General features: G+C 39.4%; 1 protein-coding gene across 3 annotated transcripts in view; it reads left to right on the top strand.

The window, feature by feature from the left end:
* KCNQ1 (potassium voltage-gated channel subfamily Q member 1) overlaps positions 1-14,684 on the top strand; it is a 363,211-nt gene that overhangs the window by 102,911 nt on the left and 245,616 nt on the right. For 2 of the 3 annotated variants that reach the window (XM_027786627.2, XM_055814329.1), the window contains exons 7-13: positions 485-595; positions 3,122-3,217; positions 5,455-5,577; positions 6,568-6,709; positions 8,035-8,061; positions 10,436-10,501; positions 13,747-13,867. In XM_027786627.2, the coding sequence (XP_027642428.2) occupies positions 485-595; positions 3,122-3,217; positions 5,455-5,577; positions 6,568-6,709; positions 8,035-8,061; positions 10,436-10,501; positions 13,747-13,867 (686 nt within the window). The remainder of the gene's footprint in view (positions 1-484; positions 596-3,121; positions 3,218-5,454; positions 5,578-6,567; positions 6,710-8,034; positions 8,062-10,435; positions 10,502-13,746; positions 13,868-14,684) is intronic. The other variant, XM_055814328.1, reaches the window with a different exon arrangement.

Raw genomic sequence — 14,684 nt, 5'->3', positions numbered from 1 at the left:
CCAGAATACTTCACATCTGACCCCAGTCGTAGTCCATGGTTACAGGATGTATACGCTTTCTCTATGCAACAGCCCTGTAATACTCTGAGCAAACATCTCCTGCCCATAAAGAAAATCAGGAATTCCGCGCTGTTGGCAGCTTCCCCCTAAGGAAAGTGTATGATGTGAGCAGGCACCCATATTCTAGTGACTTCATATGGTGTAGAGTTGCCTCAGCCTTGAAGACTTTAATGGGTTTACTTTACAAGATTTTAAACATCTTTTATTGTAATTCACTTTCCTGTACCTTTTTTCCATCTATTATAAGTGGGGAAGCAAACCTGGAGAGGAGAGTTACCTTCATTAACGTCATACGTGCTGTCATTAGGAGAGTTAGGAATGCAACCACTGTTCCTTTAAAGTAAATGTAAAAGGGAGAGAGGGCAACAACCCACAACCTTCACGTCAAAACTTGCTGTAATGCTCTATGTGTTTCTCTTTACAGGTGACTGTTACAACTATCGGCTACGGGGACAAAGTGCCTCAGACCTGGATAGGAAAGACCATTGCATCTTGTTTTTCAGTATTCGCAATTTCATTTTTTGCACTACCTGCGGTAGGTTATCTCGTGCTTTTGCTGGCAGTTTGGTTTTGCCTCATTATTTGTCAGAGGAAAACTCTGTTATTGATTCTTTGATGTTTCATTTAACCTGATGTTATGGAAGATTTGTATTAAACTCTTACATTGTAATTGAAATATATGTGGCTTGTAGAAGGGAAAAAAGCCTCTATAAGCAGCTAAAAAAAGTAAATACACACTGTTTATTGTATGCAGTGCTAGCTTTGGTATGTGGTTGGGAAAGAGATGTTTAATTCAAAATACCTTTTCTGCCCATCTCAGAAGCGTAAAGGAAACTATTTCTCATGCTAATTACTTCTGGACTCAGTGACTTACTGTTGTTTTGGCTTTTTAAGGCATTCACTCACAGTTTACTCAACTGATTAGGTCCAGGGTGAAGTGCAGAGTTCTCATACACATCCTTCTTCTAGCAAAGCTACTGAAGAGGTGTCGCTGGCAGAGAGGCAACATGGAGCAGCCAGGCGCACTGATGCAGCTCTTTGCCGAATTAGCATCTGTCCGTGGCCAAAGTCCTGTTTTCAAAAGTGACCTAGGGCTGAGCTTTTAAAGCTGTTATGGCACTTAGTTTGCACTGAAAACAGGTTCCCAAGTACTTTCTAACAAGCAACAAGGCACTCGAGTACCACGGGCGAAATAAAAATCAGCAAAACCTGGACTGTGGTTTGAAAACCCAACATGTTCAGTGCCAAGGGTAGCTAAGGGTATTTTTTTCACAAATTTAGCAATACTCCTGAATTGTGCTGTTGGAATATTTGTGGCAGCTGAAGTGTGCTGTTAAAATGTTTATTTTTTCAGGGAGTTTTTCATTTCAGTGACACGAACAGTTGTGTTGGCAGATGTTTGTGTAGTTGTGGCAGGGAAGTGGTGGGGATGTGTACAGGATGGATAGGAAGAATACTTTTATGCCAGTACAGTCATGAAAATTCTTCACAACATGAAATACTAACTATTAAAACTCCAGTGGCTTTTAAAAATTAGTTGCTTACTGTAAAGGTATATGCAAGCTTTTGCAGAAGAAGGTAATCAAATGTAGACTTTTAGACTCTCCAGCATCAGTTTGCCTTTAAAAGCATATTCTTCCCCCCTCCTCATTCCAATTTCTTTCACATTCATTTCTTGTTTAGAAGAGAGATGTGGTAAATGAAATGATCTGTAAGAAAAATGCCAAAAGCTACTATTTTGACTGCAGGATTGTTTAGCTTTTTGCTCAGACTTGAATGCCAGCAAAGATGTTTTATAAATAATTGCATAGCAGCCCCACCTTCACAGCAATGCTTTATGTTTACCTGTCAGATTTTCCCGGTTGGTTGTAGAAATAAAACAACTACAGACACCCCTTTATCTGTGTGATTTTGTTACTGAATTAAGTTGTTCTTGTAAGTTGACCCGAAGGCGAAATGTAGGTTTTGAAGCTCTGGCAGTAAATATTTGATAGGTAGTAAGGATGGTGTGCTGCCTCGTTACCATCTTAAATAAGAGGAGCTGGCTGAGATCACGATCAAAAGTAATTGTTGTGGCTAAACACAACTGGTATGGGTTCTGCATCTAGCAACAAGCCTTCATTTCCCAAATAAGTGATGTTTGAGCATCATTAACTGTTTGATCTTTGCTAAATGAACATAATAGGAAAGGCCTTTCCTGTTCCTTTCAAAACACTTGATGATTAATACAGTTCTTAGAGGTTGAGCCAAGATCCCTGGCTGCCCTGACACCCTGACTACTGCCTGTCGGAAATGAATTATGCTTTTGTTGAGTAGGTGTTGTCATGTAAGCTGATCTATAGGAGATCTCATTTTTATCTGTGTTAACCAATACCTCTGTTAAATATGTCTATAGCTATGCAAATGACTCCGTAAATGACTCGCTCTACATTTACATTTTGGACTTACAGTTATACTGTGTTTGGAGGCTATTCCAGGTTGTATGTCACCCAGTGCCATTGATTCATGTCCCTTGTCCTGGGAGTGGATTAGATGGCCTTGTATCGAAGTCAGTGAAGTCCTGACCATTTTGTAACATTCCTTTTCTTTGTCCTCCCCTCCCAGCATGGGTTTACATATGGGAATAGGAATTACCATATTCCAGTTAAAAGTTCTTTCTTGTGACCTGAATCATGGCATGCCAAAGCTTTATTTCTCGTAAATATAAAGTCAAGCACATCAGGTTAATATTTTTCCCTATTCTGTCGTTCCCCTGCACAAGTATTTATGAGGCTTTTAGAGGGTATGAAATATCATTTCTGCTTGCTCTTTAGCATTTGAGTCCAGCAGACTTAAATAGGCTTTGGTTCAGGGCATGATAGCAGTCATAGTTTGTTTCAACAAGTAATACTGAGTCTAAAACCTTAACAGTATTAAGTCATTTCCTCTAAATAATTAGTTGGGGTTTATGATGCTGAATAGAAGTTTATTAATACAACATAATTTGGCAAGCTTACGTGTGTTTTTTTTTACACCCCCTTAAAAAAAAAAAAGTATATCTGCATTTTCTTTCTTCCCGCAGGGAATTCTTGGTTCAGGCTTTGCCCTAAAGGTACAACAGAAACAAAGACAGAAGCATTTCAACCGTCAGATTCCAGCTGCTGCCTCTCTCATACAGGTACTGAGCTGCATTTTGCATACTATCATTTCTTCCCATTTATAGTTTTATTTCAAAACTCTTGGCAGTATTTCCTCGTCTGATTCCCATTAAAAATTGCATAGGAGTTACAGATACAAGTCTTTTAAATGGTCTTGGAAATCCCACCTGTAATGTAAACTAATGAGCAAAAAAGTTCACTCTCAGATCAGTGCAAACTGTTTAATTCAGCTGGTTTAAAAACTGAAGCCTATCCTGTAGTTATTGGACAATTTACCTGGGGAAAATGTTCCAAAATACTATGCTTGCAGGAGTAAAAAACAGAGAGGAGGCTTCATGTGAAAATCTACTTTTAAAGAACACATTGTTGCTTGTAAAGACAAATGTCAGATATGCTTCATTTTCCTTGGGACAGATAAATTCTTACAATTCTCAGATTTAGGTGAAATAAGTCAGAATATTTGATAGGAAATAATAAGAAAATCTTGTCTGAACTTTCCAGCTCCAGGATAGGGGGCTGGGAACCACTGTGATTCTGCAAAATCAGTCTTTGCGTGTAGGATAACATACAGGCAGAAAAATGTTGATCCCCTCTGTTAAAAATGCAGTTGCAGTTCAGTGTCAGTAACATCAATGAGATTTTATCCTTCAATGGAGCCAGCATTTCACCCTGGAGAAGTATTAATGTTGTTTCATTTTAGGCTTTTCCAGCTTTCCCTCCCTCACTCGGTATCTGCATGTAGCTTTAGAAGCACAGGGATCAAATTTAAAAGAAATCTAAACGTACACCTAAGCCGTATCATTTTTGCGTTCTCATATGACTTATTTCTCTAGCTTCATGAGTGAATGTGGATTTCCAGGTCAGGCTCTTTATGGAAACAGTAGCTAACTGTAAAATTTATGCTTGAAACCAAACAGTCCCAGAGTTAATGTGAAAAAGGTTTAAATTTAGGGCTCTGGTTATAGCCAGAGATTAGCCAAAAATCTTCAGACTTGGTGTGTTTCGTTTGGATTGCATGGTCAGAAAAAGGTAAAGTTTTGTAAAGAATGGATTTTTAGTGTTCCCGCTGATTCTTTTGGGAAATCAGCCCCAACTTATTGGGAAGCCTGAGACTGCATGTCTGGAACGTTGCACTTGGGTCCATCTGAAATGTTAAGGAGGAGTGGAGACTAGACAATGAGTTGCTGGCTCTCTGTTCTTGTAGTAGTAATTATGATTTAGTAATAGTCTTGGACTTCTAAAGGCCCAATTAAGTAAGTGGTCTACAAGTGACTTGCAAAAAGATTATTCTTAAACCAAGAAGTTTATGAAATGAGCAATACTTTTGTCCTGTATACCTTCTTGTTTTCTTCTGGAGTTCAGTTCTTTCTTCCACATCCTATTAACTGTGGTGGGAATTACATGGCGATTGTCTGATCCTTTCCTTTCCAACTGCTAGCTGTTTTCCTCTGTCATTGTGCCGCGGTTTGTTTCTTTCATCTTGTGTTTTCTGGCCTTTCCCACTTTAGATTTGTATGTATATACGTGTCCTTCTCTCATGTAGTGTGAAAGTGAGGATCTGCCTTTTTAATTTGGAGACTAATTATTAATCAGCTGCGATACGTTTACACATTTCAGAGAGAATGCATTCGTGTGTTGTCTGCAGTTGGCCTTGTTTCCAAGCCCTGCTTTTCCTCCCTTTTCTCCTAGAGCACAGTACTTCAATGGTTGGTGGTTGGCAGCAGGGAGGATTGGGTTTGAGTCTTGGTTAACTGTTAACGCTGTTCCCTCATGCTCTCAGTCTTGTATCTTTGCATGAATATGGCCCTGCTGACCACATCACGATAGCTTTTCTTCTGATAGTACTCTTGTAAAGCAGGGAAGAATGACTTTTGTTTTCTGAGTAGGAGCCTGAAACACAAGATGCAATAGGCAAAACGATCTCAGTCAGAGAGGGCAACTGGAGCAGAGCAAGAAATTCAACTCCAACCTTTTGAGTCCAGTCTAGAATTCTCTCTTACCATTTGTTTGTTGCTAATGCAAGAAAAACTTGCACCTGAAAAGATTGATCTTCCTTTCCGGTTTGCCCAGTTCAAACTGTGGTTTCTGTTTACTAAATAAGGATTCCAAACCATGCTGAGTTTGTTTCTAGTGGGGAAATTCAGGAATATTATTAAATAGAGAATGACTAATGTGCTACTTGGAAGTTACTTTGTGGTACAGATAGCTACAAATCTGATTGCATTAATTGTTCTGTTGCTTAAAACACTTGTTCTAGACTGCATGGAGATGCTACGCAGCCGAAAACCCAGACTCCTCTACATGGAAAATATACATTCGAAAACCTGCCAGAAATTACCATTTGCTGTCACCCAGTCCAAAACCAAAGAAATCAGTGATGGTACCAGTACCTAACCTTTCTTATTAGAGTAATATAAAATTTCAAAATTAGACTGAATTTGTTTACTCTCTAGAGGCTAATTGTGTTTGTTTTACAGGTTATTACTTGGTTTCAAAGTTTTCATTTCAGTTTTGAGATTTTCAGTATACAAACATTGTAAACTGTAACGTAATTTGTTTCAGTTCACAAGCTTGACTTCTTTAATGAATCTATGGGTTTGGAAAAGAGCAATAATGACTTAACTCAGGCACATCAATCCATAATTTGTTGCTTAGAAAACTATAAGCAAAGGAAAAAAAGAAACTTATTTTTTCCAAAATGGTAACTTTTAACTGTTTTTCTTAAAAAAAGCAACAAAACTGCTGCTTCTCTCAGCTATTGATTTGGTGGCTTTCTAGGCTTCTATGGTGAAGACATCTTGTGCCTACATACAGTAGTAATATTTTCATATCAACTGATTCCATAAGTTAAGAATTTGTTTTAAAAAAACAGCAACAAAACACCTTTGTCAGAATCTTTAGATTCTGTAGTATTTCATCCTCTCTTTTGTAAGAATATTGCACAGTAGCCTCAAGCTGGGAGGAGAGGATGTTGTGCAAACATCTTCCCTGGTATCCCAGGTTCACCTGAGCTCAGTAGCAATATATCCATTTGCTTTTTGCTGAAGGTATGATATTTTGCATCCATAAAATGGTAAAGATACTCTGGAATAGTTTGATTTATATAACTGTCACAGATCTAGCAGATTTTTTTTACTGCAGCCAAGGGATTTGCTAATGATAATATGCAGAATTCAAGTGATTAGTCAATTTTGGCAGAATGGGGGGCAATCTTACTGACAAATGAAAAGTGTAGCATCATGAAAATGTAATGCTGGCACCAGGCACTCTTCTGACTGGTCATTAGGGACTGCCATATTATTGAAGACGTTACTGAAGAGACAACTAAATGTGCCTTGGTTTGAGTATTTTAATGTATTTGTGGTTTTAGGTCAAAAAGAAGAAATTTAAGTTAGACAAGGACAATGGACCTTCTTCTCCAGATAGGATGTTAACTGTTCCACACATCACTTATGACCATGTGACGGAGGACAGGAAACCTGATTTCAGTTTTGAAGCATATGAAAATTCTGGTAAGAAATTCCATTATAAAAGGCCAGTAACTGTAATGGCTTTTTATTAGTGATTTACACACATGTCTTTTTTAATATCTGTGGAGGAGAGGACGAGGACAGGACAAGCTCCTGTCATTCTAAACAAGAATACTTTGATTTTTGACTTTGGTTGCTGGCTTGTCTGGATGAGATTCAACCATTCCTTTAATGAGCATGCTCCACTGCAGACAAACTCAGATTATTTGTCATTTCTGCTTGCCACAAGAGCTACTGTCTTTGAGGCTAGTGCATGCACTCCCCAATTCTGCAGCTGACTGACTGAAACTACAGGGATTAGCTGTCAGCTTTTCCATGTGCAATTTTCCCAAGATATGTGTTACTACTGTGCTTGTACCTCAACCTAAAAGGATTGACATGTCTTGGCTGCACTGAACGTAGTCTGCTACGTGACACCATCATGTGCTCCTGCCATCTGCTCAGTGGAGTAGGCTGTAAATCAAATTTTGAAAGCAGAAGTACTTAAGATAAATGTGGATCATCTGTATTAACCGCCACTGTACAAAATGGTACAGTATAAGGGAAAAAGAAGAAAGAAAGAACTCTGATAGTCACCTTATAATTAATAGCTTCATTACAGTTGCTTTAGCGGTGATGAACTTCCAAAATAACCGAATTTTCAATGTGGCTTTTTTACAAACGTACTTTTAGTAGACGTTTTTAACGTGTATTGCTCAAAGTTTGGCAGCAAGAATGGCGTTTATTTTTTAAGGTGTTTTATTGATTACAAGTACCTTAAGTACTTATGTTTTTTTCTCCTCAAAAATTTGGCTGACCTGATTAAATGTAATGCCCTTTAAAATAAGATAGCATTGTGGGCTGGCACCAGGCATATTTCAATTAAAGCAGGAAATCTCACCTTCCGTGTATTTTTTGCTGTGCTTCTGTCTTGTCTTGTTCTGTAATATCCACGCTTTTCCACTCTTTCTTGGCCTCTGTTAAGGAATGATTGCAAATTGCATCTGATGGTAGAAATGACACAGCTGTTAAAAGGTGGGCAAGTACTATGGCTAGTCTGTGCCTCAGGCTTTGAGTACAGATAGCTTTCTTCCAAACAATTCAATGAACGAACCGTACAAATGTGTAGATTTGTAAAGTCCCAGCTTTTATCATTAAGTTTCTACGTTGATTAAAGGACAATATGATTTACAGGCAGCTTACTACTGCCCCTTCAAAAATCAGCTCTATAGCTTTCAATAAAAGAATTCTCTCTAATTTCTTCTGACACTTATCTTTTTTCTTTTTTATCTGTGTTCTGCTCTCTCTAAACTGTTACAAGTATACAGGACAAACAGGAATGTTAAAATTGCTTGGTAAGTTGAGGAAAATAATTCTATCTATGGCATGCCAGCTTCTGATAATGTGATGTTTGCAGTGCTTTTCATGTTTGTCTAGTGCCATATAGTTTCTAAGAAATCTTTTGCAGCCAAGGAGATCTAGACAGACAAAAGTGTCCATTCTGACACTTCTAATCACAACTGCACCCACAGTTTCATTACAAAGAGAAAAGTGAGCACTCATCTATGTAAGTAGATGATCTCTGGTTTTTTTTCTACTTGAGAAGAATTGCTTGTATATATATATAAATATATAACCATTAGAAAAATATAATCTACTCAAAATAAAGTAAAATTAGTTAAATTATCTGACTATATAGCTGAGAATTGCTTTCTAAACAAATAGATTGGGATGGAAGAAAAAATTCCAGATTTGACCTCCGGTATTGTGCCTTCTGAAGTACATGCATCTGTTCCTATAAAAATGCTCGGTAGATACTTGTGAACAGATGGAGACCCATAAATTAAATTATTTATTTTATCGTTCATCTGGATTCTGTGCTCACTTAAGCAGCCGTGTAGTCCTGTGATGTTTCTAATGAGCTTGCTTAGGGACTTTCTTACCAATGGAGTGTTCTCCAAAGGCTCTAGGATTAGAGCTAGGTCTGCTCAGAACGACCTGTGATTTAGTGAGAGGGCTGTAAGCCACCTGTAAGTTGTCTTCTCTGCATCCAGTAAAGACGATAGAGGTTTCTTTTTGGTGATCAAGGGCAAGGATGCTCAGGCTTGGATTAAATTGTCTGAAAATACAAGATTTGGTTTCTCCTCTGAACCCACATAGAACACAGGTGCAATTCAGGTGCTAAAATAGCAAAAAAATTTCCTGAATCTCCTGGACTCCCCTGACGGATCCTTGATTTGCCCATCTCCCTGTTTCTGCTTTTCTCCTGTGTTCCAAATGGTGCATCTCTGTTGAGGTTGAGCATGGTGGAACAAGCTCAGGAGAGCAGCAGGAGCCATGAAGTCACCTGTTTTACACGATCAAGAAATTCCTTCCTCGTGTGGAAATACCAGCAGGGCTTTGCCAGCCACCATGGGTTCAGTTTCTATTCCCTAGCCAGGCCGCGTGAGCTCTGGGGACTGAGAGGTTACCTGATGCTGCTCTCGCGGTGCCTCAAAGAAACAGGAGAGATTGTATTTGTATTGACTGTGGATAAGAGTACCTACACAGCAAACTGAAGCTGCCAAGTCAAAAGCTCAGAAGCAAGAAGTTAGGAAGTACAAGAATAAAGGATGATCATTCCACTTTAATTTGGGCCTCAGGAAGCCCCTAGTCAAGTATTCATATGCTGCTTTCTCGTATTGGGTACATTTGGGGTCTCTCTTCGGGCTGCCCACTCATATTCAAGTCCTGATGCTCCTGGGTCCCCCAGGCTGGCTTTCCTGCCAGTACCCTTTTGCAACCAGAGGTTTCACCTCCTTCTCTCCCCTCCTTTCTGCTGGCATCATCAGTTCAGCAAAGACCCAACAGCCGTGGCTGGTACATGCCTAACACGGACAGAACATTTGCAAAATGAGTTGCTTGTGGATTTTTTTAATTCCAATACCTTTATATTTTTGTGAGTTTTTCTCTTTGCATGAAAGTAAGGCAACACTTCTGAAAAATATCACACTGTCCCAGTGTGTGAGTCCACAGGCATTTCTTAATGAAATAGTTATTAAAAGGATAATGCTATTCAAAGGAACTAAACCTAGCATAAATGTTATGTTTTGCTGAGTCTCTTTCTCATCGTGGACGCCTCTTGCTTGCCTGAAACTTTTCCCCAAGAAACCCAGCTTGAGGCAGGCACTTGGTCGCAATGGTAGAAGTGGGCAGCACCACGTGCTTTTTACGGAACGTGCTGGGCAGCCTGGAAGGGGCGGCAGCGCTCGTCTGACATCGCACCGGGAGCAGCTACACCGGCAGCGCTGAGAGCCGGCCCGAGAGGGGGCTGACCCGGATGAGTTCATTGACTTTGGAAAGGGAAACACCTGAGGAAACCCTAAAGGCAGGAAGGAAGGGGCGGACATATATGTTACTTTCCTCAAAAATGGGACTAGCATGTAGGAAGGAATACCTTGCAGCGGGGGACACTGTCATGAAGAAGGGGTTTGAAGAGGCAGCGATGCTTCCATGTCATGGGTTAATATTCTGCTAACATATAATGCACACTCCAAGAGTTTCATACAAACTCTTTTCCACAGTTTTTATTTTTATTCTGTTTTTAAAGATGTCAGTACCTCATACTATATTTTAGGCATGTCTGCATCTCCTTAGCTGCCTGTCTGGAGCCTTTTTCCATTTTTTTTTTTTTTTTTCCCTTCCCCCCTCTCCTATCTTTATTTTATGTGCATCTTTACTCTGACTCAGATTGTCAACGCTCCTGGCCATCCTTTTCTGCAGACCAGCAGTCTCCCAGCACTCCTTCCTCTCCAGGTAAAGCTCATCATATTTCATTGCTCTATCCCCTTTGTTAATGACCAGATCTTTGCAATGTTCTGTCAGGAGTTGCCTGCTGTGGCACAGAAAATTATAGAGCTGGTTTTTAAAGAAAGCATAGGCATGACAGTAGAATTTGGAGTTTGGAAGTCATTCAGGTTGTAAATCACAAATGTTTAAATAATAATACAAAAAAGACATTTTCTGCAGACCAGAGGTATTTTTCTAAATGCATTGATAAAAAATCAGTTTTTCCATGAAAAATGCTTTAAGTTGTTTTAAATTTTTTGTGTGTGTTTGCAAAAGAGGAAGTGTAAAATATAGCCAAATACTCCTCTACCAGGAAAGCATCTGCATACACATATTATATATACAATTGTTGTGTTGGCAATACAGAAAACCCATCAGTAATTTGTTACTGTGTTTGTGATCCTCAACTCAAAGTTCATAGAATCACAGAACGGTTTGGGTGGGAAGGGACCTTAAAGGTCACCCCGTCCCACCCCCCCGCCATGGGCAGGGACACCTCCCACCTGCCCAGGCTGCTCCCAGCCCCGTCCAGCCTGGCCTTGGATGTTTCCAGAAAGTTCAGAATTTCTGTTTTGAAGCAGGGGTTCTTATACTGCGGGGAGTGTATTTTCTGCTGTTTCAAAGCAGTGCCTGATCAGTGTGATAGCCATGCCTGTTACCGTGCTTGCTGGTGCTACTCATCAAAAATATGGAAAAGAAAGCTTGGGGACCCCTGAGTTATAGTAAATATCCCTTGCTATACCTGTGTTTCTTTTCACTTATTATCGATTGAGAATGACTTTCTAAATTTTCCTTTGATTTTTTTTTCTCCCCTTTAGCATGCCTATTTAGAAATCTAGTGCCTTTTTTTTTTTTTTTTAATGTACTGTTTTTTTGACACTGCTTTGTGAGAAAGACTCCTCGAAGGTCAAATGGCTATGAATTTATTTTTATAACAAAAAAAATATGCTGTGGCAACGTATGCTCCCTGGTGCTCTGCTTGAGCCTTGTTTCAAGACTTTTTTGTTTTTGTGGCAGAGCCTTGCTCTCGTCTTGGTCCCTTCTCTCTGCTGCAGGCAAGCCGGCAGCATGGCAGCGTTTGGAGCTGATCCTTCTTCAGGCTGGAAGCAGCAACGTAGATTTAAGAATGAGAGCATAAAAAGCAGAGGGCTGCACTGGTCACCAGAACAAACCGATCTTGGTTATGATCTTAGAAAATTTTTCAATAAAAAGGAGGGAGGGAGAGCCTGTGTTTGTCTCCTATTAAGCAGCTCTCCCTCGCTGTGCTCTCGGGCAGCAGCTCTCTCAAATGGGCTGAGGGAGGGTCCTGATTTCTTGTTCCTTTTTCATTGTGCCACTCCTTCCCCCTCCCATGAAACTGAGAAGCAGTAGCTGTGAACGGCACAAAAACCACCCTTCTGTCCTCTGTGTTGTATCTCACAAGCACAGTCCAGTGAGTGCTCAGCAAGCACCTGACGTGGGTTTAGGTTCAGCAGTTTTATTGCTTGTCGCCTGGAAAACTGAAAAGGCTGTGAGTCCTTCTCTGCTAGGAACTGGGGAAGTTTCATTTCCATCTTGTAGAAATGAAAACAGCAAAAATTCATTTAGTGAAAGCCAAAAGGTGTCTGTTTTAAAGACATTTTGCTGCATATCTGAATATTGAGTTATTTTGCTTTTTTCACAGCCACTATCTTGGGTGATGGCTACAGCAAAGTAATTAAATAACACGATACTAAAACCAAAAATAGGAAGGTAACATTTGCTAAAACTTACTATAGAATTTTAATTTTTAAGTGCTGCAAGTAGCAGCTACTTTTAATAATTTTATTTCCTAGCAGTTCTAAGTGTGTGGATTTTTTGGTTTTGTTTTTAATTGTGGTTTCAGAGGGTCTTCCTCTCCTATTGCAGTTTCTGGAGACCAGACTTTCCCATTATAATTTTGAATGGCCATGTGCCTGATGATGTAATGTTTTCCCTTCTGATTATTTGCAAAAGTTCAAATCCATTTCTGCCATATGAAGATATCTGCTTACTTGAGTAAAATGATTGCATTTAAAACAAAAAAAATGTTTCCTGATATCCCCACTTCTATTCTTATTAAATTCAGCTACATATAAGTTAGCTATTTCTGCTGTATTTCTTTAGCTTTCATGTTGCATTTTGGCAGGATGTGATTTACAGTTATATTATAAAGTATTTTAGTTAATACAGTAGAGACGTCATAAATTACGACGTTACAATTATTTTATTGAATGATCCAGCCAGGTGCACAGATGAAGATTTCTATGGAGTTGTCACAATATTCCTATGATTTCTACTGAATTTTCCTTATTTTTATTCTCTATAAAATCAATTTACAGTCACGTATAAATACAATAGTAGTTGTATTTATATGCAAATTGTGTGGCTTCTTTAACAAATGTTAGGGACACAATGGGAAAAGCACACAGGGTTCTTAATGTTAGAGTCTGGCAGAATTTACGACTCTCAGTTTAAAAATGAACTCTGTAATACTCTGCCTAATTTCTTGGATGCGTGGAAGTGTTGGTATACAAGTAACTGATACTAAAAACTTTTAATACCTGAAGTTTTGTGAAATGGCCTTCCCACTAAGGGCCCCAACTTGGGTGGACTGAACACCTTGCCACCTGTCCCATGGCAGGGCTTGGAGATGAGGCATCCCAGTGTCCAGGTGTGAGAGGGACTGGGAACCAGTAGACCGGCTCAGACAGTGCGGGACAGGAGCTGACTGCTCACCATGAAAGTGCCTAGGCTCCTTTGTTGGTCTAGGCCTGGCTTCTTGATCTTACTCACAGTAATTACATCGCAGAAACTGCTATTATAAACTAAAATACTTAAGTAGGGATGATATGAAAAGGAACTGATCTCATCATTGCATACAGCACGCAGGCACTGTTGCTGTACAGCAGTGGTTTGAAGCTGCCTGTGATACAGATACTTTACGTTTTAGTGCATGAGTATGAACAAAACAAAACAAAAAGAAAACAATATTAGTTTTAAGTCTTCAGCAGAAGTTGAAATACTTTGGGCAGAAGAAGAGTTACAGCTTTACTTCTCATAAACTCTGCAGTATATCCAACATTTTGTAGTAACTTCTGTTTTCAATATTCTGTTCAGATGTACGGTATTTCAGGGATCCAAATGAGTGGTAGAACTTTCTTGAAAAAGCCGGCTGCTATTGCTTTAACTGTTATCTGCATGTTTCCTCGCAGTGAAAAAAAGCCCAGCGTTTTTAGAGGTGAGCACAGGACCCTTCATCAGGACCAGCAGCTTTGCCGATGAGCTTGACCTGGAGGGTGAGACTCTGTTGACCCCAATAACTCACATCTCACAGTAAGTCACGGCTCTTGAATTGTGCCTTAGTTGACTTAGACAAGAGAAGCCGATTCAGGTGGGAGGAGCTGAAATACGGGGCTGATAGGGCTATCTCAGATATTCGCATCAAACTCCTTTTACCTTGAAGCTAGTATACACCGTTCTGAGTGTCAGTAAACCTTCACGTTCACCTACAGAAAGTTCACTTAGCTTGTGACACAAGGCTTCGGTTTGTAGCTAGTGTCTCTGTGCAGCTGGTGGTTGACAGCCTCAGGGTTTTCACGTGGAGACAATGTGTGGAAATACTTGCCCGTTGAAAATTATGTTGCTCTCTCCAACATTTTCCAGTGGAGTAGCTGTAAAGTGCAAATTTTTAAATACTGCTTATATGAAATACCAGCCTTTCCATTTCAGCAGCACCTTCTCTAACAGTCAAGTGATGATCTGCATTGGAATAAAAGATCTGTTTTGATCTCTATTACTACTCTGTGGTATATAAAAATGATCTGAAATAGACCTGTATTTTTTGTTTTGTTGGGGTTTTTGCTTTTAGAGAAGATTTTCTCACATCTCTTATGCTAAGATGTTGTCTCCGGGTTCTCAGATTATTCTAAAAATCCGAGAATTGCAAAAGGTTTTTATTCTAGTGTCTTTAAAAAAATAAAAAAAATATTCTGTCATTGTTTAATTCAAACTCCTAACAAATGCTTATTATTTACCATAGTAAATGTGTGACAGTATGTCCTCTAGCAGAGGAATGAGACAATTTTTCCCCCTCCTGTTCCTAGAAATTTGAGGATTTCTGCAGTGAAACCACAGATGAAAATTCTTGGCA

The sequence above is a fragment of the Falco peregrinus genome, chromosome 9 (genome assembly GCF_023634155.1).
Source record: "Falco peregrinus isolate bFalPer1 chromosome 9, bFalPer1.pri, whole genome shotgun sequence".
Classification (NCBI taxonomy): Eukaryota; Metazoa; Chordata; class Aves; order Falconiformes; family Falconidae; genus Falco; species Falco peregrinus.
The sequence above is the reverse complement of the archived record's forward strand: the minus strand, read 5'-3'. Positions and strand labels throughout refer to the sequence as shown.